At 49.2% G+C, this 15,366-nt stretch overlaps 1 protein-coding gene across 1 annotated transcript in view; it reads right to left on the bottom strand.

Moving 5' to 3' along the window:
* Positions 1 to 15,366, bottom strand: part of MYO1D (myosin ID) — a 160,659-nt gene that overhangs the window by 87,004 nt on the left and 58,289 nt on the right. The window contains exons 15-16 of the mRNA XM_063404055.1: positions 7,590 to 7,756; positions 3,048 to 3,255 (exon numbers count right to left, since the gene is read on the bottom strand). Of these exons, the coding sequence (XP_063260125.1) occupies positions 3,048 to 3,255; positions 7,590 to 7,756 (375 nt within the window). The remainder of the gene's footprint in view (positions 1 to 3,047; positions 3,256 to 7,589; positions 7,757 to 15,366) is intronic.

Below are 15,366 nucleotides of genomic sequence, written 5' to 3'. Positions count from 1 at the left end.
TGAAGCTCTCCAGATAATTACTGAATCCCTTCTGGAAAGCCTCGGTGATTTGCAGGAGAGCAATAAGCTACAGATTACACATCATTAGAAAAAGAACTGCTAAATGTGGATTCTTTCACACTCATTCCTGTGCAGAGGAAAACACCCCTGGGCCCCAGGCTGCGATCAGCTGCCCCTCATATCTGCCTCAGCTTGTGTCACACAAGTGCCCATTGTCACAACACCACATCTCATCTCCTCTTGTCTTCACTTTTTCCTAATTCAAATTTGAGAAACTCAGTGCAACAGAAGGCTCAGTTATTTAAAAGAAAATCAGATCCTTCTAGATGTGCTCACAGTTTGCCTCCCTCAGCCTTTGATGCTCACAGGCAAAACTACAGAAGGAAAAAAAAGCAAGAATTAAATTTCCCTGTGAGTTGTTAATGAACAATTGAAAGCGAGCTGAGAACAGAAATGACAGGCAAAATTGCCTTGATGCTTTCAGAGCTCAGAGAAGGCCTCATCAGATCCCTCCTCTGCTTTGATTTTGGATTTTGATTGTACTTTTTCCAGCACTGCCCGACTCCACCGGCCCCATCTGCCGGCAGCAGAGCACGGGAGGGATCCCAGCCACGGCTGGGAGCACAGTTCACAGGAAACAAGAGAAACACTGAAAAGGGAGACAAAGGCAAGGTTTTTCCAGGTAGATAACACTGTACAGGGTCTCTAATCCATACCTATAGGTACCAGCTCAACACCTGCTCTTCAGCTGATGGGCTGTTAAATAAGCATTTAATGATTCATTGAGCGTTTCTTGGTTTAGCTGCAAGGTCCAGGACTCTGAAAAGCTCTGCATGGTTGAAGAACCTCCAGTGAGTGAAAGCAGAGAGGGTTCAGCTACAGGAAGGGAGCTCCAGGAGGACATCCAGGTTTCTCCAGAGTCCTCAGTACCTTGAGCACTGGAGAAGGAGTTTGTCTTTTCCCCACGAATCCTTTAAGAGGTAAGTTAGAACTCCCTGAAGATTTCTCACAGAAAAATAACAAAAGTATGCCTCCATGTCCTGCTCCAGTCCTCAGGCAGGCTCATTTTGGTTCCTCTCCACCCCAGGGAGAGCAGAACACAGGGCAGGGAGGTTTGTGAAGCCACAGGACAATGTGCACCAGCATTTTCATTTCTATCACTTTTGCTGACTATGGCAACAAGGAAACCCCCAGAAGCACCACAGTTATTCTACACCTGATGCCACACAAACCCACTGCAGCAAAACCCTTCGTGGAGCAAAGGAGTTGATCCATTACACCTAAGCAGGTATTTACCTTCCAGGGGCAAAGAAATCCTTTGCCCTGCTGTCTTTGATGCTGAGCCCACTCCAGATCCCAGCCCAGACAATGTAATTCTGGAGCTGGCAGCAAACTCACAAAACTGACAAGTTGCTGTTCAAACTGTGCCTCTCACTGGATTTATCTGAAGGAGGAGTTTGGAGCTCACTGAGCAATGATCTGCTCCCACAGCAACACAGCCCGGGGCTCTGAAATTATTCTCCAGTAGCTGCACCTTGCAATTTCCAAAAAGGTCAGCCCTCAATTGCTCCCTGGTTTAATGTGAAAGCTGGAGTCACCTGGGAGCAAGCAGTCCCCCCTGCAGCTTTATTCCACAAGGAGCTCATTAGCTCACCCCATTTCTTGGGAAGAAAGAGGCTCTGGGTTGGAGCTGTGGCCCTGTGACCTCCCTGAAAGCGCTGAAGTGGCTCCAGGCAGGAGATTCCTCCCCAGAACCCTGGTGAGCACAGGGGAGGCACAGCTAAGGACCCAGGAACACCTCCCGGGGGCATGGGGGACCCCCGGATTAGCCCAAGAGAAAAAGCCAGATGGAGCTTCTGGAAAAGTTCCCCTTTCCAGGGAAGGCAGGTAGGAGAAGATGCTGAGTAGTCCAAGGAAGGTCAGCACAGGACATGCTCAGAACAGCGAACAAAACTCAACCACAAAGCTCAGAGAAAGGCAGAGCCTGCATCCTCCACAGCCTGAGCCTGGCCTCTCCAGAAAAACTCACTGCACACAAAAGCTCCAGAATTCCCTACCAAAGACAAACCATTCAGCACAACAAATACCAAGAGAACAACCCAGCACTCAACACTTTCTGCTCTCACACTGCTCAAACTGGTTTGGTTTCCAGGAAGGGAATTACACCCTGTGCTCTGCAGACACCACAAATGTGAGTGTCCCACAGAACTCAGAGCTTCTGGGGGAACTTCTCCTTCTGAATGGCTCTTCCCCATTCAGTCCACCAGGTTTGGAGGGTTTGTGCAAACCTGTGCTCCCTGCAGAGCTTTTGCTCTGTCAAGTTTTTATACTCATCTGTCAGCAGTTTCTATTTGTGAGGGACAGGAACGGGTTCAGAGGTTCTGTTTTTTCCCAGGTTCCAAGAATTTCACAGAAGATAAGCATTTTAAGAAATTTGTTTCTAAAAGTCTTGAACTAATCCACTTTGCCTGACAGGGCAAAGTCAGCCCCACCATTTCTGCTCTTTCCCAGACAGATCCTGGTTGTACAGATACAGTTTCCAGTGTGCTGACACCAGAGAACCATGGGACAGTTTGTGTTAAAAGGAACCTGAAAGCTCCCCCAGTCCCATCCCCTGCCATGGGCAGGGACACCTTCCACTTTACCCCATCCAGCCTGGCCTTGGACAATTCCAGGGGTAGGGCAGCCATAGCTTCTCCAGGCATCCTGTGCCAGGGCATGGTGGGGCTGGGCTTTAAGGTCCCTCCTGATCCAAACCAGACTGGAATTCTGTCATTCCACACTTCAGCCATAAAAGTCCCCAAGCTCCCAGGCATCCTCATTCCAATGAGAAAATAGGAAGTTTTTAAACAGTGCTGAACAACTTTTTAGCTGTTACAGCTCCCACCACACCAAGGCTACAGAGAGCACCATGGAAAGAGCCCTGAAAATATCCAGCAGTGGCCAAACTGCAGAAGTCTGGAATCTGTGCAGCAACAGAGCCAGAAAGGAGAGCAAGGGTGGTTTAAGGAGCTCGAGCTGAGTTTCTGAGGCAGTGGGAGCTTTACCTTCTGCAGGAAGAGGACGATCCTGACGAGCATCTTGGCGTGCAGCTCCTCCAGGGTGAAGAGCGTCCGCGGCGTGCGGATGAAGAGCTTGGTCCTGCCGTAGGCCACGTCGTGCTGGAAGCCGTGGCACTCGATGAGCTTCCTCACAGCGTCCTTGTCTGAGGGGAGGTCGTGGTTGGGCCAAGTGAATTCAGAGATCATCTTGTACCTGGAATTAAAAGGTTTGATTTACAAATGTGAACTTGCTACCAAGGTGCCCGAGAAGGCCAAATTTCAACCGGTTTTAGAAAAAACTATCAACTAAATTGTAATAAAACTGAGATGGGAGAGTCTGCACATGTTCTCTGTAACAATCAGGATCCTCAAAATACAAGGAAAATGACTGAAGGAGATGCATCGTTTTGTGAGACGCTGCAAAATAATATTGGGAGGAGCTCCACTCATCAGCACTGAACTGATGCAAGGGGTCAAACTCAGCAATGGCATCCTGCAGATTTGTCTGTTCCATTTTTCTCACCTCCAGTATCCAATTTTAATTTTTATTTGTTTGCTTGGGTTTTGTTTGTTTGTTTTGACTTGGGTGTTTTTGTAAGGAAGGAAAGCTTTGTTTTGCTCACATTCTGCATGAGAAGCCACTTGCAACCAATTGCTTTGTCAGAAAACCTGGATTTAAAAATTCTGTAAATAATTTTTTCCTCATGCATCACTTCAGGAGTGATTTCTAACAAACTCTGTCACTTCCCCATGCAGCAGAGCTTTGGCTGCCCCAAGCCAAACACTGCCTGTAACTGAGGGCCAGCCATTCCTTCCATTCCTACCCAAACTCCATTTTCCACTACAGAGAAATGCAGATTGGAACTAAGACATCGACAGATCAGATCTGAAGTACCGGGATCAGCCCAAGCTCTGTAAGATTTACCAACCCAGGAAATGCTGATTAGGGGAACAGGCATTTGCAAAAAGCAACAACGAATTTTCTGTGAAAGATTTATGGACATAATGAGAGCTGGAATAGACGTTTTCCCTGGAATGGAACCCGCAGCTGTGTTCTAAATAAAAGAAGCACTCAGCAAGCTCAGCCACTTCGTATTTCGAAGCCCGCAGCCAAGGCAGGCATCAATCTCAAGCTTCAGACACTCTCAGCTCTCAGTTACACTTAAACAGCCTCACAATCACCCTTTTCCTGGGAGCAGGAGGCTCCAACAGCCTCCAAGAGCCTGAATGCAAACACATCCCAGGGCGTTCATTCATCACATTAGCCTTTGGAATACGCTGTGGAAGAGGGGGAAATGGAGGTGCACACTGTGCCTAAGAAGGGAACACCATCCCAGGGGATTACAGAGAACTCACTGATAAATAAACAGGATTAAAAACTTCCCTTCAGACTCCCAGGAGAAGATTTAGCGTGTGCTGATTCCTGCTCTCTTACACACAAACACACGAGACATCAATGCTGCACACTGGATTCTCCTCCCTGTTCTCATCAGGAAAATGTTCCTGCAATAATTCACTCACTGGGAAAAATGTCTCACCTTGAGACAGTTACATTAGGAAAAAGAAAGAATAGAAGAGCAAAGCAGTGGCAGTGCAACCTCCTGAGCTGAGAACAAGGCTGGGAGAGACGCTGGAACAAGGCAATGGATCAGGTTTGGATCCAGGCTATGGATCAGGCTCGGTCCCAGGCTATGGATCAGGCTGGGTCCCAGGCTATGGATCAGGTTTGGATCCAGGCTATGGATCAGGTTTGGATCCAGGCTATGGATCAGGCTGGGTCCCAGGCTATGGATCAGGTTTGGATCCAGGCTATGGATCAGGTTTGGATCCAGGCTATGGATCAGGTTTGGATGCAGGCTATGGATCAGGCTTGGTCCCAGGCTATGGATCAGGCTTGGTCCCAGGCTATGGATCAGGTTTGGATCCAGGCTATGGATCAGGCTGGGTCCCAGGCTATGGATCAGGCTTGGTCCCAGGCTATGGATCAGGTTTGGATCCAGGCTATGGATCAGGCTGGGTCCCAGGCTATGGATCAGGCTTGGTCCCAGGCTATGGATCAGGTTTGGATCCAGGCTATGGATCAGGTTTGGATCCAGGCTATGGATCAGGCTCGGTCCCAGGCTATGGATCAGGCTGGGTCCCAGGCTATGGATCAGGTTTGGATGCAGGCTATGGATCAGGCTGGGTCCCAGGCTATGGATCAGGTTTGGATGCAGGCTATGGATCAGGCTGGGTCCCAGGCTATGGATCAGGCTCAGTCCCAGGCTATGGATCAGGCTGGATCCAGGCTATGGATCAGGCTCAGTCCCAGGCTATGGATCAGGCTGGATCCAGGCTATGGATCAGGTTTGGATCCAGGCTATGGATCAGGCTGGGTCCCAGGCTATGGATCAGGCTCGGTCCCAGGCTATGGATCAGGCTGGATCCAGGCTATGGATCAGGCCTGCCCCACCAAGGAGCTCAGGAGAGAAGGGATGTCACAGCACCAAAAACCTGCCCCAGATGTTAAAACCCCCTGCTCCTTTCCACAGGCATTAATGACACCCCAGTTCTGATGGCCCCCTCCTCCCAGCCACAGCAGGGGGAATGTCCCAGCTGTCAGGCTGTTCCCGTTGTCCCCATACGTGTCACACAATGCCACCAGCTCCTTCCTCGCAGCACAGGGCACGGCCTGGATGCCACAGCCACTCACAATCCTGGCCTGGTGCTAATTATAGGCAGGCAGAGTCTGGAATAAATCTGCTCCCTGACACCACTGCCCTGCCCCTCCTGCCTGCGCATCCCCACAGCTTCCAAGGTCACTCAGACATGGAACACCCCTTCCAAACACCTTTGTTTCTCCTTCCCCTCTGTACCTCCCTATGGAAACACCCAACAGGAATGAGGCTGCTCCTGGAGTTCACATTTCCCAGACCAGCTCTCCTAAGAACCAAGATTTCTGCAAGCCACTAAATGGTGAAGCTTTAATGAACACTCGTGGGTGTGCAGCTGCAGCTGGGCCTCACAGTCCCTTTGCAGCCTGCTGCTCACAGCTCCCAGTGCTGATCCTGTGCTATGTTTGACATGGCCTGGGATAGGCATATGGATGTGGGAAGGGTTGGATTACACTCACAAAGCCCTCCCTGAAACCCAATCAGCTTTTTTTTGATGGTAATTTATACATTAAACCGAGGGAATGCACCCCATCTGTGTAAGTGCCATGTGTGTCACCCAACTGGATGTGCCGTCACCACACGAAGGGACAACTTCTGCTGGTTCAACAGAAAATACTTCAAATTGGAAAGGGCAGCCTGGCTCGCACAGAGCTCAAAGGAAGGTTTTCTTTATCCAAGGAAAGCTTGAGAAGGACATTTATAATGGTCTTAACTGTGCTTCACTTCATTTCCTACTGAGACAGGGGAGATATCAACTACCTTACAGGATTTAGGGATGAATATCAACAAATTCTTCTCCTACAGAAAGAGAAGTTATTTTTCTCCTTTTTTAATTTAGAAAAGCCATTGCAGACCAGGTTTGGAGCAACACCACACACAGGCAGTGTCTGATCCCTCACTCTGGATGTCAAATCCCACTCCAGAGCTGGGCAGGACTCCTGTTCCAGCAGCACAAAAGCTGAAGCAGTTGCCATGTGCTGATTTGGTTTCCTGGCTGCAAACACTGTGGGGCTGGAGCTCATGGGAGCTCATCAAACATTCATTAAAAACAAAGTAGCTGTTTATATTAATAGTGATTGTACAAATCTTAAGAGTAAATTGTAATGAATTCCACATGTGAGGTGAAAGTACACTCTATCCACTGGTTCAGGAAACTGATCCCCAGCGCTGCAGACTGGATTTAAGAAGCCAGAGCCTTTCATTCCACCTTGGGCATTATGATATATCCAGGCAAATCTCCACTGTGAACAGCAAAAGATCTTTCACCAGCACTTTGTTTCTTACTCGTAACATCCCACCTGCTTGGATAGTTTCATTTCTTTCTACTCTCACTGCCCTTTTCTCACCTGATTCAATAACAGAACAAAAATTCCATTCACTGCTCCATCAGAGCAGGTTGAACTCACAGGGCCTATGTTAATTTAGTGGAGCCTTAAGACAAATTTCAATCTAAAACATGTAATTTGTCACAAGTCTGGTAGGAATTAAGAGGGCAAGAAGAATCAAAACCACATTTAATGGGGTCATGATACCACTCTCCTTTTCAGAATTCCAGTGTAAAAGTCCAGGGGTTTTCCCACATAATATCACTGTGCACCACCACGTGCTCCCCCAGACACACCACGTCTTGCTGCAACAATTAGACAATTCAGAGAGAAAACATCAGTTAATTAGCTCAGGTTTTAGGGTGATCCTCAGGGGAAGCTCCTCATTACACATTCCACTGCAGAGTAACACAGCCAGTGAGTTTCAGCAGACAAGGAGTTGAGTCTGAGCAGCACAAACCCCTGAACGGGAGCAGCCACCTTGGCACAGTGAACCAGAGCATCCACGGTGCTGTGGGATCTGTCTCAGCTCACCCAGGAGGGGCTGGGCAGTGCTGGCAGCCTCTCACCTGTGCAGGAACTTCTCGTAGGTCTGGCGGTAGGCGAAGCCGGCCCGGCGCACCCGCACGTTCTCCAGCAGCCCCAGGTACTCGACCTGGTGCCGGCAGCGCTCCTCGTCGAAGAGCTGCGGGGACTTCTTGTCGTTGGGCTTGATGCAGCGCACGTAGTAGGGCTCCTGGGGACAGATACAGCAGTGTCACCCGCACAGCACTGTCCAGACACAACCCTCCTGCACCACCCTGAGCCCAGCCCACAGGCCTGGCTGCCCAGCAGCAATCAGAAGGGTAACACACAAGTGACAATAGCAGTGTTGAAGGAAAGCCTGGATGTGGCACTCACCAGTCCAGTGCCATGGTCTGGTGACAAGTCATAGGTTGGACTCAATGACCTTAGAAGTCTTTTCCACCCTGGCTGATTCTGTGATTCTGTGATTCAATGTTCCCCTCCTTCACACCCTGCCATGACCCCTTACAGGAGCCTCATGTTCCCCTCTGGAGCTCCACTGGCCTTCGCTGTGCACCTGCCCAGCACCACATTCCCCTCCTCCCCTCCTGTGAGGATAACAACACCAATCCTCAGAAAAGGTGTCAAACCCCTGGAATTCATGGAATTCACTGCCCTGTTGGATATGGCTTTGTCTGCAGCATCTCCAAAAGTAGCCTGGGCACTCCATCACACACATCACCAAGTCAAACACCCCCAATTCCAATTTCCAGCTGAACGATGGAAATGATGGAGCCCAAACCCAGCTGCCTCCAGCCCACCCCATCCTCAGAACAAACACTGGCCACCAGCACGTGGGTTCCTCTTTCTGTACCACGTGGGACTTGCAGGCAGCAGGGAAGGTGCAATGGGGATGGGTGGCTTTACTGCACCCTGCAGAGGTCCTGCCCTCCCCCAGAGGTGCTGCTGGCACTGACCCTGGATGTCCAGGTGAGTCCCACAGGGTCACACTCCTTTCCCTGCCAGCCTCTCTGCACAATCAGACAAGCCCCACACAGGTCTGTTGCAGCATTTTGATGTTTACTTTCATTTTTATGAGGTTAAAGGTAGTTTTTGTTTAGACCAATATGATCTATAACCAGCACCAGCCTGTGAGGGGTGGCTACAAAACCTTTAAACTTATGTACTTTCATCCCACTGGCTTTTGGAGTCCATTCATTTCTTCCCACCATAGCTTTTCAAATTGTATTCTTACAAATTAATAGATAAAACTTTTAAAATAGCCCTTGCAAAAGGAGTGGCACATCCTGCAGGCTGGCAGAGCCCACTCAGCCTCAGGATCCCAACTCCAAGAGGATCCCAGTGAGCTCAGAAGGTCCCAGTATGGTCAGAGACCTCCAGAGGACATCCCAGATACAACCTGCAGCATTCCAAAGGCAGTTCTGACATGGGGATAAAGGGAGAAAAACAGCCTGGGTGACAGCTTAATGTGACAAAATGTCACCTTGGACAACCACAACTGAGAACCAGCAATGACCCTTCAGCAGTCTGGACCAGATGAAGCAAATGGCTGTGAAAGCATCTCTAACACTGCCCTGAGGGATCCCAAAAGGGAGAGAACCCACAGTGGTAACAAAGGGAAGGAATGGTCTAGAGGAGAAAAAAGGGATTAATTTAGTGAGAACAAATGCAAAGTTTCACATTCAGCAGAAATAGTTGGTTAATAAAGAATGAAAAACTGATTTGACCCTGGTGCTTAAGAGATTCAGGATCTCCAGCTGATGTGAGGCAAATCCATGTTTCCATATTTTTCTAGGAAAGTTATTAGGTCACAGGAACAGGAAAATTGCAAGACAAAAAACCCCAAGACATTTGTAGTACTCTGAGCATCTCATGCAGCCAGGGCACTGCAGTTCAAGTGGGAATGTGAGTCAGGGCAAGAAAGAACAAGAAAGATCAAAAATCCAGCAAATGTGACTCAGGAATTGTGGGTTTAGCCTAGAAGGACCAAGGAGGCACAGAACCCCCCTGGTGGAAGAATTTGTGTATTTAAAGGATAGATATGAGGAATGCAAACATTCACCTTTAGGACAAAGAAGCCATGGCTTTAACCATGGTATAAAAATTCAGATAAAGCTCCAGGAAAACAAGGAGTGGGAAGAGAACACCTATGGGAAGGAGGGAACATCCATCAGTGGAGAGAAGAGCCTGCAAAAGGAAGATACAGGCAGAGGTATCCTCAAACAGGAGGTGGATTGGGTGCACTCCCAAGGTCCCTCTCAGCCCTGTTTTCTCTGATTTGTCCATTCAGCCTTATTTCTATGATTTGAGGTCACTTACCCAATCTCAGGATAATATGAAAGGCCCCAAATTGCCATTTCCCTTCAGTAATGCTGAGGGAACAGGATCATCCGTGGCTGTCCTGGCTCATGCTGACACAACCTGAAGCTTTGCAGCACCATGGACCAGCCCAGGGATGAGTGTGAGCCATGAATGGGGCAAGAGAGGGGGGCACTGGGGAGCAGAGCCTGTCCTGAAAGCTGACACAAGGCACTGGAAGGTTTCCCTGCCTTCCTAAGGATGGGATCGGCAGCACCAGGCTGTGATTTCTCCAGGAAGGCTGTCCTTGGGGTGGGAACAGACAGCAAAAGCTGAGCCAAGCACCCACAAGGAGCTGGCAGCATCCTGGCTCTGCCCACCCTCCCGGCAGCAGCGCAGGACAGGGATGGGTGTGAGGAGAACAGGAGGAACAGGAGGATGTGTGGGCAGCAGCCGTTCCTGTACCATCTCCCTCCTCCCAGGACTCCAGCGCTCCCCAGGTGTGTCAGGACGTGCTCCTTGCCAGCCTTGGCTGGCTCCTGTCCCTGCACACAGGGCAGCACTGCCCAGCTCCCAGCTGAGCCCGGGGGCAGCGCTCTGCTCCTCTGGTTCTCCTCAGAGCAGAGGGCTCGGCTGAGGAAGGAGCACCACGGACACGGCTCCCCCAAGGCCGCGCTGGACGGGGCTTGGAGCAACCCGGTCCAGAGGAAGGTGCCCCTGCCCAAAGCAGGGGTGCAATGAGATGATCAGGCACTGCAACACCTCCCCAGGGAATGGTCCACGAGTGTTTGGACAATGCTCTCAGAGGTGCACAGGGTGGGATTGTTGGGGTGTTTGTGCAGGGCCAGCAGTTGGATCAATGATCCTTGGGGGTCCCTTCCAGCTCAGGATATTCCAGGATTCTGAGATGAGCTTTGAGGTCCCCTCCAACCCAAACCATTCTGTGATGATTCCATGATGTGACACCAGGCAGCTGAGCAACACCTCCATTCTGTGCAAGTTGTCTTCAAGGTCACCACCACTGAGAACTTCCCTCTGCCATGGCAATCCACAGACTCACAGAACCATTAAGGTTGGAAAAGACCTTTAAGAGCATCAAATTCAACTGCTGACCCAGCACCACCATTGTCAGACTATCCCTTTTTCTGACCCAGAGATGGGGCTCCTGAGAGGCATTTTAAAGACTTTTATTCCATTTTCAGTCTCATGTGAAGGGTGAGATGGTGCAGATGTTACAATTCATGGCATCACAATCAGAAGCCAAACTATTTCCTAATTACAATACATTATAAGCATTTCTTGGCCTATCAGCTTTTGCCACACAATGCTGCTAATGCCTTAAAGCAAATCATCTAAAATTACCCCGCATGGTCCTACAATACATCTTTCATAGTTCTGTTTCTCAAAAGTATCTAGTCTATTTGCAAGGCCATAATTTGAAACTTGTTTCTAGTTCTGGTTCTCAAGAATGTCTGTCCTATTCCATGGCCTTTCTAAGTCAGCATATTTTATCTCAGAGTTTGCATACAGATACATACTGTGTGAGCCTTCTGTCAGGCTTTAAGAATTCTTTACAAATCCATTTCCCACACACCATCACTTCACCACAAATCCATGTCCTCAAGTCCCACATCCACACATTTTTGAACACTTCCAGGGTTGGTGACTTCACCACTGCCCTGGGCACCTGTGCCAGGGCTGGACAACCTTTCTGTAAAGAAACTTTTCCTGATATCCAATCTAAATCTCTCCTGGCACAATTTGAGGCTGTTTTCTCTTCTCCTGTCTATGCTCCCTGGGAGGAGAGCCCAACCCCCACCTGGCTGCACCCTCCTGTCAGGGAGTTGTGCAGATCATTCTTTTCAGCTCAGCCCATCCCAATGACACTTGTTCTCCTTTCCTTAAAGGAGAGAAAGGTGACACATAATAATTTGGTAGCATTTTAAGAGATTTAAGCTATTTCCATATTCACTTTTTTGGCTCTCTCCTGGAAATCCTCTCTGCATGGAAGGTGAGAAGGTTTCCAAGGCTCTTCATTCATTCAAGAGTCTCCTGGCAGCTCTCAGAAGCTGCTCTGTGTGTGGCTGCCCTGATCTGCTAAAACCTGGCTCTCACTTGACTGGGAATGAGCTGGTTAGGGAAATGTGGGATATACAAAGAACTCTGAATTACACCTGGACTTGGATGCTGGGAAGGAGCCCAGAGCTGTGCAGGTGAATGGGCAGCCCTCTTCCCCTTTCCTCCCTGCTGATCTTTACCCTGGGCCACTTCCCCACCCACACCATGAGGGACAAACCTCTCTCCGTGTCAGCAGCAGGGTCACCAACACCAGATGGTGCCAGGCCAGACCTGCCCTGTGCTGCATCTGGTGGCAGAATGAACATAAATCATCTCAATCCCTTGAGGGGGACATCACAAATATTCCACACTCAATCCACAGAACTGCACCACCTTGGGAACACAGCACCCAAATTAAAGAACCATGAAAGGGTTTGGGTTGGAAGGGACTGTGAAGATCACCCAGAGCCACCTCCTGCCATGGGCAGGAACACCTTCCACAATCCCAGGTGGCTCCACCCTGGCCCTGGACACTTCCAGGGACGTGGCAGCCACAGCTTCTCTGGACATGTCATTAGGAGATGAAATCCTGGAGTGTCCCTCGTTCACTGCTGGCACAACAGCAGCCAGTTCTGAGCTGTTCCTCAGTGCTGCCACAGAACCCCCCAGCACAGGCTGAGCTGCCAGGCACAGCTCTGCCCCTCAGAAATGCAAAACCTCTCAAAACCCCTCAAATCTGTGACTTCAGGTCCAGCACAAAGGGCAGTGACTGTGCCTGCATTTGATATAAAAAGGCTGAAATCCTTTGGAAGGCAGGAATTGGAAGTGCCTGCACAGACAGGAGATCATCTATCAGAGCAATTACAGTATAATTAAAGCCTCTCACAAACGACAGCTCCTGGAGTAAATTCTAAAGTAGATTATTCCGTGCTTCCAATCCCCCCAGCCCCAGCTCTTCAGGGGGATAATTATGCAGCTCCCATTCTTGCTGTCAGAGAACTGCAGTTTGTAAAGGGAAGAACTGAAATGCAGAGACACAAAGGCCCCAGCTTTGAAAGCTCTTCAGATGTCTAATTGCAGCTAATTTTATTTTTTTTCAATCAAGCTGAGTGATTTTTAGATTTTTAAGTGTTAAAAAGAAATTAAACCAGTTTTAAGCCATTGCACCCTAAACAAACTCTTTCTTGAGGGGTTTATTTTCTGTACTTTATAGCTTCTTACATGAGAGAAGGGATGGGACAGGACTGTCAAATCTGTGCTGGATGTGTCCAATCCATCACAGTGGTGACATTATAACTTAGCAGAGGTGAAGCCTGTCAGCCTGGATAGGAGAGGGAAGAGACGGAAGGAAGAGTCAAACAAAAGGAGTTACAGAGGAGGAGGAAGAAAAGAAAAGAAACAAGGAGGAGATGCATGTCCAGAGAGCTCTCAGAGATCATCAGTCACAGCTGGGGCAGCCACAGGGCTTCCCCCTATCAGGATTTACAAAACAGCCACCCAAAATAATTCACCACAGAGAAGAGAGCTGGGGCAGTAAAACATGCTCTTGAGAAAGGGCACATAGCAACTGGAAAAGCCAGTTTTTGTTTTGAGTGGTTTGGTTTTAGAAAAAACAGCACTTTTTTCTACCTATGGGAAGTTTTTTGCCTAAGAGATTCTGGAAATCTGGAGGATTTCAGCAGCATTGAGATACCAGTGCTGGTAAGCAGGATTTAATCTCAGCATGCTCCAAACACAGATTTCATGGAGTCACAGAATTATTCAGGCTGGAAAAGCCCTCTGAGATCATCGAGTCCAGCTGATCCCCAGCACTGCTGAGGCCACCACTGACCCCTGTCCCCAAGTGCCACATCCACATGGCTTTTAAATCCCTGCAGGGATGGGGACTCCACCACTCCCCTGAGCAGCTGTGCCAATGCCTGACCACCTTTCCATGAAGAAATTTTCCCAATACCCACCCTGCCCCTCCCCTGGCCCAGCCTGAGGCCGTTCCCTCTCCTCCTGTCCCTGTTCCTTGGGAGCAGAGCCCGACCCCCCCAGCTGTCCCCTCCTGTCAGGAGTTGTGCAGAGCCACAAGGTCCCCCCTGAGCCTCCTTTTCTCCAGGCTGAGCTCCTTTCCAGCTCCCTCAGCTGCTCCTGGGGCTCCAGCCCATTCCCAGCTCCATTCCCTTCTCTGGGCATGTTTCAGGCCCTTAATTTTTTTATTGTTATGGAAGCCCTAAAACTGTCCCAGGACTGGAGGTGTGGCATTTCCATGGACTTGTGTTTGCAGAAGCTGAAATTAAACCAGATTTGAGACCAGCCCCTGCACTGTTGACAACACCAGTGCCATGGCACTGACCCTAGGGAGGCTCCGGAGACATCCCAGTAACCACAACACCTGCCCCTCCTCTCAGAGACTGCAGAGCTCTGCTTCACCACCAGATTCCAGGTTTAAACCAGAATAGCAACAAAAGAGCATTTTAAAGGTTGTTATTTTACATAGCAGAAAAGTTAAATAACCACTAATACTGCAGCTACTGTAGCCACAGAATGTGATATGCTGGCGGTGCTGGGCTGATGGTTGAACTCAACGATCTTAATTAAATGTCTTTTCCAGCCTTGACAATTCTAAAACTCCAAGATTATTGTTATTCCTGCCCACCAAATTGGCACTTTTGGAGACTATTCCCCCAAAGGATGGGTTTAAAGATACTCTGCTACAGCCAGAAACCCTGCAGCTTTCCAGGGTTGAGTATCAATAAACAGGAGCTCTTGGGCTGTCATCCTGTCCAAGGACTACAGAAACTGAGCACATAAATGTGGTCCAAAGGAGTTTTCAGAGAAGCTCTGAGGCAGAACAGCCCAGCTGAGACAAGGAGCTCTGACTGCACTGGGCACACCAGGTAATGTCAATAAACCATCAGCTCAAGCTGCACAAAACTCAAGCCTATCTGCAACTTGTTTTTTTTGAGAAACAGCTGAGAATAACATGAACTGCTGTTACCTCCCCTAAGGAACCTAATTCCTCTCACATCCCTAGACATTAGCAGTTTGTGCAACCCTGTGTTCAGAGTTGTTTCCATCAGCTGTGACCACAGGCTTCCCAAAAAAGTCCTGCAGGGTCCAAGCCACACAGAGTGTCACTGTTGATTCCCCACTAGTGCAACTTCATTCCCAAATCCAGCACAGGACAATGAGTAACAGCCCCAGGAAAGGATGAGAGCACCTGGAACTACAGTGATGGTGTCCCCAAACCAGAGTGGCTTCACCAGCAGTGGTTCCAGCCCCAGCAGAAGGAAGAGCCAAGTATCCAAACTGGCAGTGACCTGAGGCAGAACATCCAGTTCTTTGTGCATAACCAGCATCTTGCTGGCATGGCCTGAACACCCAATTATTGGCTTGCTAATGACATGTGCATATCATTAACTGTCCCAAAAGTCACCTCACAGAGATGCTCAGGGCAGAGCAGCCAGACAGAAAATC

This window comes from Prinia subflava, chromosome 8, assembly GCF_021018805.1.
Source record: "Prinia subflava isolate CZ2003 ecotype Zambia chromosome 8, Cam_Psub_1.2, whole genome shotgun sequence".
Lineage (NCBI taxonomy): Eukaryota > Metazoa > Chordata > Aves > Passeriformes > Cisticolidae > Prinia > Prinia subflava.
This window is presented reverse-complemented; position numbering and strand designations above follow the sequence as displayed.